Source organism: Mytilus trossulus, unplaced genomic scaffold (assembly GCF_036588685.1).
Source record: "Mytilus trossulus isolate FHL-02 unplaced genomic scaffold, PNRI_Mtr1.1.1.hap1 h1tg000122l__unscaffolded, whole genome shotgun sequence".
In the NCBI taxonomy this organism is placed as follows: Eukaryota; Metazoa; Mollusca; class Bivalvia; order Mytilida; family Mytilidae; genus Mytilus; species Mytilus trossulus.
In genome coordinates, this window is record NW_026963298.1 from 1,350,340 (window position 1) to 1,364,004 (window position 13,665).

General features: G+C 32.6%; 1 protein-coding gene across 1 annotated transcript in view; it reads right to left on the reverse strand.

Annotated features, from left to right (window-relative positions):
- Nucleotides 1-1,148: 1,148 nt before the first annotated feature.
- Nucleotides 1,149-13,665, reverse strand: part of LOC134700081 (ankyrin repeat domain-containing protein 6-like) — a 45,816-nt gene continuing 33,299 nt past the window's right edge. The window contains exons 6-10 of the mRNA XM_063561452.1: nt 13,262-13,360; nt 6,401-6,502; nt 5,729-5,827; nt 4,222-4,323; nt 1,149-1,160 (exon numbers count right to left, since the gene is read on the reverse strand). Coding sequence (XP_063417522.1) covers nt 1,149-1,160; nt 4,222-4,323; nt 5,729-5,827; nt 6,401-6,502; nt 13,262-13,360 — 414 coding nt within the window. The remainder of the gene's footprint in view (nt 1,161-4,221; nt 4,324-5,728; nt 5,828-6,400; nt 6,503-13,261; nt 13,361-13,665) is intronic.

Sequence of the window (13,665 nt, forward strand, 5' to 3'; positions counted from 1 at the left end):
CAACATTCCATTATCAGTTTGGTCAAAACAAATTATGTAAATAATCACAGGTACTTCATTTAAAAGTCACAAAATTATAGTAAACGATAACATATTTAGCGTAAAAGTTCCGTCCTGCCATGGGAACACAGAAAAAAACTCTGCAGGCAATACATTTCGGATTTTTGTTTTTATAATGGCCATGCGGTATGCGGGGTTTACTCCCGTGCACTAGTTGGCCATGCCTACTTATGTTCATCTGTCACATTATTCCCAACATCAAGGAAACCTTATAATTATACTGTTGAATGTGATCACTGTTATTTATGTAGTGACTGACGAATCAAGCATTTTTCATAAGAAGGGCCCTTTGACGGGGCGCTTTAGTCGTGCTTCAGTGATTCCCTATATAGTAAACTTTTCCCCAAGAAAAGCGGGTCCCGTCTGGTTGCCCACAGACTAATTTCAAAACTAACAAAAGTTTAAAACATAATAAATTATTCAAATAATTTAACAATTTTCTAATTGAACGTCCTTCGTCAAACTCTCAACAACTCTTTTCATTGATTAAGTCACACCTTATACAGTCCCAGGAGATGGAAACTGTTTTGTATTTTGTAATCATAAAAGGAGACTTGAGTCTGAGTAGTACATATAGAACTGACTACTGTATATATTGTACATGTATGCTCCCATATTTTCCAAAATTGGATTTTATGGGAAGATGGAGTTATTATGATAACCCATGAGAATACCATGACTTTGACTCGAGGGTATCACCAACCCAGTAGCGAAAATACGGATTTTTTGTGCTATTAAAATTTTCTTTTACAAAATATTAGAAATTATTATAATTTAAGGTATGTATCTCCCTCCTACAAAGCTCTGATCCTTTCATCTTTTATATAAGCTTTGGATTTCAAATATTTTGGCTACGAACATCACAGAAGAGACATGTATTGTCGAAATGCGCATCTGGTACAAGAAAATTGGTACCGTTAATATTATTTGATAGGTATATACAGGGAATGTTACTTGGAAGTGTGTGGGGGTACATCCTAAAATTCAAACTGCAGCAGACTAGTCGCCTCCATATTTCATGCATCAGTTTAAACCTGTCAGATCAAAAGATTTTTACCAAGTACTTTATCACTATATCACTATCAGGTTCACATTTCAACCTATTTAACAATACACAGTTATGGTTATATAATGTCAAATTTTTCAAAATATTTGAAAAAATAGAACAAAATGTCTGTTAATAGTGTTAAGGATTTGAAATTAGCCATACCTGTAATGCTGTATGAAATTTCGGTACTGACCCCATTACAATATCATGGATTGTTTGGATGCAATTTCGAACCTATTTTTCAAGGACTCAACCTGGATTCAAAATTAATTTAGTGTAACTATATTGCAAACAAGGAAAGTCTACAAAATAAGCACAGAATAAACTTTTGTTTAGTACATAAAAAAAGTTGGTAAAAAACTGACAATTTAGGTGCAATTTGGGTATTCTCGTGTTAGCAACTTCACAACAGAACTACAAATTTATTTTTATGACCAAAGCAAAAAAAAAAGTACAACACTAAAGACAATAAAATGTTTCGCCACGCATAGCCTGATTCGACCACAGATTTATATTTAGCATATAAAAAACACCAATTGTATTATGTCAGTTGAAATCAATCATATTTCAGTTTTGGATCCTTTAGACTTCAATATGGACTAATTGGAAAACAGGTATCAGGTGAATCCATATATTTCTATTTAGCAGAAACCTCTAACTACATATATATCCTTAATTTCATATGATGATAAGTCCTACAAACATATTGAAAATGTATAAATTTGAATTTTTTTCTAGCTTCTCTCATGTGAAAGCAGTACCTTTTTGGTCACTATTTATGTGTTACGTCTAAATACGAATTCTAACACTTTAGTGACTGAAAATGTTAAACAAATACTTCTCACGGAACCGAAAAAAAAGACAACTTGAAACAGCACCAGCCATGCCAATATACATGTATTTGTGAATAAAAACTAAGATCAGAATAGCATGGACAATACAGGGCAGATCCAGTCATTTAAAAGGGGGTCCAACTACTATATGTCTCCATTCAAATTCATTGATCGGCAAAAAGGGGGTTCCAATTACGAGAGGTTGGGCTGACCCCTGTGGACTTTTATATTTCATTTGATTTGTTTTATTATCCCATACAATAATGTGTAAGGTTTAGGGATGGGGATCTCGACTGTCTACAAGTTTCCAAACATGAAGGGGTGTGGTGAACCTTAAGGACTACCCCTTTTATAATATTTGTTTGTTTTATTGTGCAATACAATAATTTTGTATTTATATTCGTTTCGGGTTGGGGAACTTAACTGTTTACAAATTCTTAGACTGGTGGGGGTACTATAACCCAGAGGGACACTCAAGATATTTCATCTGTTTGTTGTTTGTCCAATACAATGATACATTAGTTTTGGGTTGGGTGAACATAACTGTTAACAAGTTCTCAAACAGTAGGGGGTGCATTAACCCAGAGGGACTATACATTTGTATATTTCATCTGGTTTGTTTTATTTTCCAATACAAGCATATATATGGTTTAGGAGTGGGATCTCAACCGTTTTAAGTTCTCAAACATATGGGAGTAGGGTGTTACCCTGTGGATTACCCCTACATTTCATTCGATTTGTTTTAATATCCCATAAATTAATACTATGTATTGTTTAGGGGTAAAGATCAAAACCGTTTACAAGTCCGCAAACAGTGGGATGGGTGTGACTCCCCCTAAATTTCATTTGATTTGTTTTATTGTCCCATACAAGAATGTTTATGGTTGAGGGGTGAGGACCTCAACCGTTTACAGGTTTTCAACAAGAGGAGTGGGGTAACCACCAGGGACTCCCCCTACCTTTGCATTTGGTTACAAGCGTCTGTGTTTGTGTGTATATATCTTGTTATAAACTTAGCAGGAAATACAGATAAATTGTATGTGTAATACAAAATTTGCAATGATATTATTGATTTGTTTCTATCAATTATAAAAATTTATGTTATCAGCATTTGTGATTTTATATGTTAATAAATACAATATGCTTTAGAAATTGTATTTTACAAATCAACTATAGATTATAATGAGGGCATTGCCTGGCATCTTTAAGTCTTTGGAGGTAGCAAATCTAAGGTGCAGTTTAATCCACACGAGTCTACAATAACAATGGGTCCTAAGAATGTCAACAGACCCCTCCACAATTATTCGACCTGTTGTGGTGGTTTGTTGGAATATCATCATTTATCTCCCTTTTTTTAGGATATTGAATTGGACTGGCTAGAAAAATAGATAAGTTTTTCTAAATGACCCATCTGAACAGTTTCCAACTTCACAAAAGCTTTCAAATGTTATACAATCTGCATGCTTATTTTGTAGGTACTTTTTGCTATTTGAATTGAGGTGTGACTTGATTTGAAGAAATTAAAATACATATTTATAGTATTGTGCCACTTGAAAAAAACAGCCTTTTTCAGATTTGAACAAAAAATATGTAGGGACATAGAATAATTTTTTTTAATTTTTGGCATAGTAATTATAGCTGGCATCTAAGGTAGCGCCTTCATCATATTAATCTTCAATTGTGTGTTTTACTCTAATGTATTGACTGTTTAAAAACGAAAAAAATTTAAAAAAGAGACATATTTGCTTGAAAAGAAAACTTCAATATTGATACAGTTCAGAAAGGCTATGCAAAATTGATTGTTGCAATCTAAATCATACCAATATTTCTAGAATAAATCTCTGGTAACAGGTTTCTAAAAGTCTTATTTATACAACACATACTTCCAATTTTACAATTTTTTTTTTTCTTTAAGAATAATGGTTTGATTACAATCATTATCATAACGGTGACTGATAAGTTTCATACAACATCAACGCATTTCATAACTCTATCAGCAGGAGGTCCGATTTAACGTCGTATCATGTTGAATTTATTATTTCAACCAATACATTGTGCTACTTGTAACAATCTTAAATGTTAGAACGATATATGAGATTCGTTCTGTTATTGTTAGGTAGATCTGCAGCTTATATGGATCACAAACTATGTCAACACAATATATGAATACATCGATTGATCCAAGCAGAATTACACTACCTGTTTTACTTAGTATATATAATTATTAATAACAGAAACTTATGTTTAAGAAAACACAAATGTACTTGTACTTGTACTTACGTGCTTATTTCGTATGTTTGGATCACATTCGTTGTCTAACAAAAGAGAAGCTATCGCCTGGTCATCTTGTTTGGCAGCTATATGCAACGCAGTATGTCCATCCTTGAAGGTAGAAAACATCAAATATCAAAGTGAATAACTATGCTTTAGTTAAAATCATGCATTTGCAACGAGTATATTATCCATGTGTGATATTAAATTATTATGGTATTTTAACACATTGATGATAACTGTTAGTATATATCCATTAAGTTAAGACAAGTAATGTCCCTATATAAACACGTATCTATGTTGCTTTAATTTGAATATTTCATTCTAAGTTTTTGTACAGGGTAACTGTAAGAGGAAGTCATGGTATCACACTTGAACACAAATAAAGTTTATTTAATAGTCCGGTAACTATCTTTTTTTACCTGCAGCTGCATTAGTTCGAGTTGTTTTCGCGACAGAAAAAAAACATGTATTGCATTTGATTTGATAATGGATATATTGGTCAACAGCGATTATATAAAGAACAAAATCAAATACTTTGTAGTAGCACATTTGAGAAGTCATTGATCTCTTTGTGAAAGAGGGGCGAAAGACACCAGAGGGACAGTCAAATTCATAGATCGAAAATAAACTGACAACCCCATGGCTATAGAATAAAAAGACAAACAGACAATTAGTAGTACACAAGACACAACTTAAAAACTAAAAACAAAGCAAAACAAACCTTAGCCAACATTGGGGGTGATCTCAGGTGCTCCGCAGGGTTAGCAGATCATGCTCCCATGTATCACCCGTCGTGTTGTTCATTTTATTGCAAACGCGGTAAATAGTCTTATTTGGTAGGTCACATTTGTGGCGAAATGGAAGTGATTGGAGTTAAGGAATCTATCCGATATTAACTGGCGATAGCGTCTGTAAAATTTACTATATTTCAACTTCTCAATTAAGATCTTTTGGTTTAAAAGTGTCCGTATGAGTAGCAGCCTTATCAATATTATTTCAAGGATATCATATAGGTATAACAAACCCGGAACTATTAATTAAGAGATATATATTCCTCGATAAAGTGTGACCACAAACTTAAGTCAACAATCTTTTCCAATGTTCTGCATTCTACAATGTTTGTTATGGAAGATTCTTATTTGTTACTTTTCACTAATATTGCAATCTTAGTTTACTAAAAGAGGGACGAAGAATACCAAAATGACAGTCAAACTCATAAATCTAAAACAAACTGACAACGCCATGGCTAACAAAATGAAAAAGACAAACAGAAAAACAATAGTACACATGACACAACATAGGAAACCAAAGAATAAACAATACGAACCCCACCACAAACTAGGGGTGATCTTAGGTGCTCCGAAAGGATAAGCAGATCCTGCCACAGTATCCACACGCACACAATAAAAAGCTAATTGCGTCTAGTTTGACATACCATACGATGCAGTAAATAAATGTTTTGGTATTGACTATAATTCAATATGATTGTAAGTTTAACTTATAATCCACTGACCTCATTCTTGGTATTGGGATCAATGCCACCATCAATCAGCAATCTGACAATTTCTGTGTATCCATGTTCTACAGCAATGTGGAGTGCAGTGTTATCATACTGGATTGAAAAAAAATACAATTTTAACATAATCTGAAATAAAACAGGAAGCAACCTATTGGACTCAAGAAAGTAAAACAGCATAGACTGGCACTTAGCGTAAAGTAAAACTGGTATCCGACATCAGAGTTTTTTTTACGAATTCGTCATTAGTTAATATTGCATGGTGCATAGTTGCATTTATGCTCAATGGATATACATAGATTGATAATGGTTTAGGGATCAGCTAAAGCCCGACTACAGCTGCGGGAGTTTTTCTCGCTATGTTGAGGACCCAATGATGACATTTATATTGTTATTTCACAGTACAGTATAAAAGGAGATTCGGTTTGATTGACATCGAGACCCCTATCCACCTACATTTAAATGAAGTGGATGTAAACATTTCCTCCTTTAGTTTTGTTCTAGACTTTGTTTACCAATAAGGATTTAAACTGATTTATAAAATAATTGCGCATCTTTTTTTTATCGTTTCTTGAATCAAAATTTACAATCGGCAGTATGTCTATTTCTAAATTTATCAGTCGACACATTCCTCCCTTGTCTTTAAAATTTAACTTATAATCCACTGACCCTACTCGTTATATTGAGATCAATGCCACCATCAATCAGCAACTTGACGATTTCTGTGTATCTGTGATCTACAGCAATTTGAAGTGCAGTTCTTCTATCAAACTGGATATAAAAAAATATTACTATATATTAACATAATATGAAATAAAACAGGAAGCAACCTATTGAAGTAAAGGAAGTAAAACAGCATAGACTGGCAATTAGCGTAAAGTAAAACTGGTACCCGATATCAGAGTTTTATACGAATCAATCATTTATTTGTCATTAGTTAATATTGCATTGTGCATGGATGCATTTAAGCTTAATGAATATACACAGATTGATTAGTGTTTAGTAATCAGCTAAAGCCCGACTCCAGCTGCGGGAGTTTGCTAGCTGTGTTGAGGACCTAATGGTGACATTGATATTGTTATTTAAATGCAATTCCAATTCAGATAACTTAATATGTGTTATAGTTAACCATGCAATTTTCTAATTTTACTTTTTTTTAATTGTAGAATAAAACTAATCTGCAATGGTCATGATTGTAGCATCAATTAAATGTATATTTCAACTGGTGAGTACTTTTTGTTATTACAATTACAATGGAAATGGGGAATATGTCAAAGAGACACAAACTGGACGAAAGAGCAGATAACAGCTGACGGCCACAAATGGGTCTTCAACGCAGATAATAAATGAATGAATGTTGACAGTTCTGTTTTGGGGCAACTGAAAATTTAACATAATATTGATTCTATACTGACATTTTTTTCTATTTAAAATTAACCGTGCTGCTGATGTTGAAAAATTGTAAACAACAAAGATAAAGTTAATATAATGCAAAGTTAACTTTTAAACAGGACTGCTTTTATTGTATGGATCAACGTGGTGAAGATTATCCAAATATCGATTAAAAAGCAGACCTGTCCCCAAGACTGACAGGAATTCTCTGTTAAATAACAGCAAACTTGTCCACAGGTCTGGATTGGTCCGGTCAGGTCATGCAGACATGTTCTAAGGTTTGATCTGGTCAAGCAGACCTGTTCACAGGTCTAGTCTGGTACATTCAAGCATATTTTTTTACTCAAGATACCGTTTTGATGAGTGACAAATTATTGTATTGTTAAGTGACTTCAATAAAAAAAAATATTTGTCTTTTGTTCTTTGGTTGTCTTTTTGTTTTTTGAAAACAATTGGGGTAATTAATATTGTTTTTTTTATTTCAGTGATTTACCTATCATTGACCTGTAAGAATCAGTTGTGCTACCTTTAGCTGTCAAATATTTTTAATAAAGAGGACGGTTATTTTAAAGAAACATTGGTCTGCGAAAGGTAACATAATGGTTTCTTAAAGGTAAATGATAGTTCAATCAATGAAATAAAGAACGGGTAAAACAATTGAATGACGATACAACAATGTTTTAATGTCTAATCTAATAGAAATATGTTTTAAACTTAGCACCAGGTGAATAATACAACAGGTATATTTTACATGATTTACCTGTACCATGGATGGCATAATTGAATCGTTCAAATTTTATCATTTTAGAAATACCGAATATTACTTCAAATATTTATGCAGCATAGTTGTAGACATATGTGTACATGTGTACATACACAATGGCCTCGATATTCTTACCTACTATCAAGTGCATATAACAACTTATGATATGTAACAGTCATATTAAACCGAAGGATATTAATTTACTGTAACATAACAGCATATGTGGGGTTCGTTATCTAGACACACGTATCAATTGTTCTTATAATTTTTCATTTTAAATATGATCGGTTCTGTACAATATGGCGCTAATTAAGAACAAGGGAATACAATATATTGTCAGCTTATTTTCTATTAAATTTCTGATAAATGCCAAAATATGTAAACTGTCGTCTGCTTTTTTTTCACAATAAAATGTTCCGAAACATGTTCATGAAGAACTGACACATCTAGGGGCGGAGGCCCAATATACCAAGCATAAACAAAAACAATGTGTATTTAGTATTTTGAATAACATGAACTACTTTCAATGATGACTACCATAACATGCAAAATAAAGACGAAGACGATGACGAAAATGTTGATCAATTAACACAATGGACTGATACAGAGACTGATTAATTTCTATACATTATTATATTAATGAAAAAAAACGGATCCATGACCAAAAGTGATGTCAAAATAGAAAGACACTTTATCATACCTATTGGTGTAATGCGGGACCTAGCATACATTATCCATTAAGAACTGGACAAATTTTTAGTACGAATATTTTTCGGAAACTTGTTGGATTATGCACAGACAGTTTACATTGTATCCATTAAAGCTTATATATGTACCATAGGGATACCAAACTTACAATACGGTACATAAATTATAATGTGTTCTGTATTTTGATCAAAGATACATATGGGTGCTGATCCAGAGCTGAGTGTCCATTCACTAATTTGTTTAGGAAGTTTAATAATGATGAGCAAGTTACCCCCGTCTGTTCGATTACTGGATAATTCGAACTATGCCAGTCTATTGAAAATATCAGAACCAATCAACCAGACTGTTAAGTGCCTCAAATGTCTTCAATGTATGTTTATATCATTTTAACAAGCACCACTAAACTCTGTACTATAGTAAACAATAGTTAAAAAAATACATGCATATCCAAACACATGTACAAACGCACTGTCTGTTGGTTTTTTCCGTTTCATTGTGATATGAATTTTAAAGTCTAATTTTAGAACAAATGATAAGTTTTAATAAGATATTTTATCTTCGTCACGGTCACTTATATATAAATGTATGCTTCTAATTTTGTTTATTGAAATAAAGTTGTGAAGTAGGTAGTTCCTTTAGAAATATTAACAAGTTTTTACCACTCTTGAATTTAAAAACGAGAAAATAATAGTTTTCTACTCTGTTATCTATGATACAAACCAGACGATCCGTCAAAATTCAAATGAAGTGGATGTACGTAATAATAAAAGAGGGAAGAAATATACCAGAAGAAGAGTCAAACTCATAGATAGAAAATACAATGACAACGCCATGGCTAAAATCAAAAAGACAAACAGACAAATTATAGTACAGAAGCCACAGAAGATAAGAAACCATAGGCTTTCAACAATGTGATAAACATATAACGTATTGTCGGATATAAATGACCGGGACAACTAACAACCTATTTCATAACAAAACAAGTTACGAAAAACTAATATGACAGACATGAACCAACGACAAACAATGATATACAGAACCCTGCTGTAGGACATACATAATTAAGCGCGGTGAATATGTTCGTTAACGCTTAATTCTACCTTTAACCTTGTATAGTTGTGTTCAGGGTTTCCGCTGGCGGTCGTCATTTTCGCAATTTGCGAAAAAATAATAATCGTGGCGACCAAAATTCGTCATTGGCGAAAGAATTTGGCGAAAGAAATATATATAACGATTTATTTTCAACCATCTTGTTTATTTACTTTTTTCGGGTTTTCGGACTTTACCTGATCAGACAATACTCGGAATTCACCTTAAACTCGTTAAGATTTTGACAGAAAATCAATAATCAGCTGATTTCATAGCTATCGACATCAAAGGACTAATTAATAAAGGTGTTGATTGTATTATATGACAAAATGATATGGTTAAATAGCGCCCGTCATATGTCAAATAAAGGATTTATTTACCAATTGGCGACGCAAAATTTTGACGACTCCTGTCCTTCTTTAAATGATAGTCCAGAAAAGAAAACTGTTGTTATGACGAAAAATGTACAAAAGCAAGAAAGGTCTCCGATATAAAACTTAATTATTTAACGTTGATATCGATAATTAATTTGAGTGGGTACTTAAAAGTCTATTCAGTGACACACGTGTTCCAAGCATAGTTTTACATGTTTACCATGGTCTAACCCGTCGTGTTATGGGGGAATCTATACAACAGGTTGGGAACTACCCCTCGAATGATAGTAACCCTTCAATGTAATGACTACACCTTCAGGGATCATTTTCAAGTGAGAAAAAAAAATGTTTTGTTGTAAAAACCACGTCTTAGTACAAAAGGGCACATGTTTTTATTTTAAAAGAAACTTTCCCATAGAACTGTACATCTTTTAGGTATCGAGGATTTTTCTATATTCCAGGACATGTATCTTCTTTATTTTAAAGGAACGTGGTCCCCTTCTTTTAAAGTTGTTCAAAATATTATCAAGCCCTTTTTTTCAGTTTAATGTTTAGTATTTGTCGAGTCATTACAATGTTGACTCTAATACAAGTTTGAGAGAATAATCATAGACAGCAATTAGGCAAACTCATCATATTGAGGGGGGGGGGGATTTTAAAAGAAACATAGATTTGGGTTACTTGGCAAAAAAATGTAAAAAAGTGGCGAAACATGTATTGTGTTGGCGAAAGAGGTGGCGAAAAAAATCAAATAATTGACCCAGGGGAAACGCTGGTTGTGTTGCAGCACAACATAAGATTGAAGTGTTTCACATCCGTTGAAAAGGGACCATTTCACTAGAGCGATACAAAGCAGACACACATCAATAAAAAAAAGACCAGAATCCCTTTGGAAATAATACATAATATTGTTAGTTAATTGTCGTGTGTGCATCCGTGTGATGCTGATATACAAAGGATTCAAATCTTAAGCAAACCTGGTGATTATTAGTAATGGGGATTAGTAACTCTGAATGTATTAATAACAAGTTAAGGATGTTTCAACTGCCAGGAATTAAAAAGCGTATCTAGTAAAAAGTAAACTCACAAAATTATTGAACTCCGAGGAAAATTCAAAAAACAAAAGCACAAACACATCAAACGATAAGATAGCAACTGTCATACATGGTACCTTTTGTTAGCTATTATTCGTGTCTTTCTCTGTCTGGTCCATGCTTAACAATAGTCATATTTAATTTTGTGCATTTCATGTATTATTTTTTTCATATATGTATTTGGCTGTTTGGTACAAATATGAAAATACAGTTGCGGAAGAGAAACATTGCAAACCTACATTTCGTTCGTGGCATTATCTTTCAGATTTTGTCTTTTTAAAGTTTTATTTTAAGTTAATATTCAAACCTTCATGACATTTATAAATCCAAAAGAATTACAAACCCAGAAACAAAGCTTCATTGAAAGGTTTTTAAAGGCATACAATAATGGCCGGTTTCATGCAAGTTTTTACCCTGATTATAAGGCAACATGCCCTAGTAACAAGTTTTCAAAATACCATTTAATTTTAGTCGAGTGTTGATATCAAAAGGGACTTTCCCATACCATTTTCTGAAATATTCCTTCATGGTTTTGTATGACATTCATTAGATCGGCCTACTAGATCTGAACACGGATTATACGTATCCGAGATAAGATTGTATAATATTCTATCTGATTCTCAAAGCAATTCAAACAGGAAAAACATAACTACCCTCATATTAAGGAAATATAATTAATTTCTTCCCAAATTATCAACTAACTTAAATACTTGTTTCATGCTGATTAACTGGGCAGTGATTTATATCTTTTATTAATTGTATTTCAAAATGTTAAATGCGCTATGAGCATTGTTTTACCTTATGTACATACATGCATGAAACAAAGACATCCCACTTTATTGTTATTAGTAAAATGAGATACACTATACTTGCACGTTGTACATACATATGTTTCACAAACCACGCTGTTTATGGGGAGATGTATAGTATTAGTGTTTTCTTTATGTGCTGGATCTCTTCAAAAAGACATAATTTGGTAATTGTACCAGTATGAATACAAAACAACCTCAATAAAATAAAATAAATACAAACGTGTTCTATCATTGATATGTATTAAATATTCAATATTCACAGAACCATCAGAACATATTAAGCAATGAGTTGCCGGGTTGACAACATGGAAAAAACAGAGACAAATGCCAGACACCATTGGTCATAAAAAAGATCATTAAATGATAGAAATTGTAAACGTTTATTGATAAATAGTCATAACGTTTCAAACATGTTATATAGACAGTGCATGTCTTGTCATATTTTGTATTGTCTTATTGTTAGTAAATGTTACAGGGAATATTTCGTTATGTCTACTTCTTTTATTATTGTTCTAGACTTTATTGACCGGTAATGATTCAAACTGATCTAATAAAAGATGTGCACATCTTTGTGTTTGATGAAGAAACATTTACAGTTGTCAGTCTGTCTATTTCTAAATGTCCCTAGTCTTTAAAGTTTTCAAAACAATAGTATAATTCAACCTACGTCGTAGACATATGGCTACAATGCTCTGACTATTTTTAAAATAAAATATATTCTTTGAATTTTTTTTAATAGTTTCGATAAAATTGATACTTAAAGGTGTACCTTTATTTTTGTTGCTCACTCTATGCAATCGTGTTTTCTGTTATTCTATGTAAAACATATCATATTTTGTATTAGATTACAAAAAACAGTGCAATTTCAGTAGTTTCGAGTATTTATATCAGTGTGCTCTCATATGATTTTTATTTGGTTTAAATTTTCAGTACATGTCAGTAAAATATTGTTTATGTTTTATGTTTATGTCATATTATATTATCTCATTACATTTAAATTGTCGTTGATTGTAAGCCTCACCACTAGAACTGTTTTAATTTGCCCTTGTGTTTTTCTCGATATTTTGTGACCACAACAATAGGAAAATTTGTTTCAATTTCCAATGTTCTGCATTCTTCAGTGTTTGTTATGGAAGATTCTAATTTGTCACTTTTCACTAATTTTGCAACTTTACTTTAGTAAAGAGTATCCACACACACACTAGAAAGCATATTGGGTCTAGTTTGAAATCACATGTGATGCAGTAAATGAATGTTTTGGTATAGCGGATAATTCAATATGATTGTAAGTTACTGACCTGATTCTTTATATTGAGATCAATGCCACCATCAATCATCAACTTAGCGCTTTCTGTGTTTCCGTAAATTACAGCAACGACAAGTGCAGTGTTACCATACTGGATAAAAGAAAATACAGTTTTAACATAATAGGACATAAAACAGGAAGCAACCTATTGGACTAATGGAAGTAAAACAGCATAGACTGGCACTTAGCGTAAAGTAGAATTGGTACCCGATATCAGAGTTTTATACGAATTTGTCATTAGTTCATATTGCATGGTGCATGGATGCATTTGAGCTTAATGAATATGCATAGATTGATTATTGTTAAGGGATCAGCTAAAGCCCGACTACAGCTGCGGGAGTTTGTCTTGCTGTGATGAGGACCCAATGGTGACATTGATATTGTTATTTCACAGAA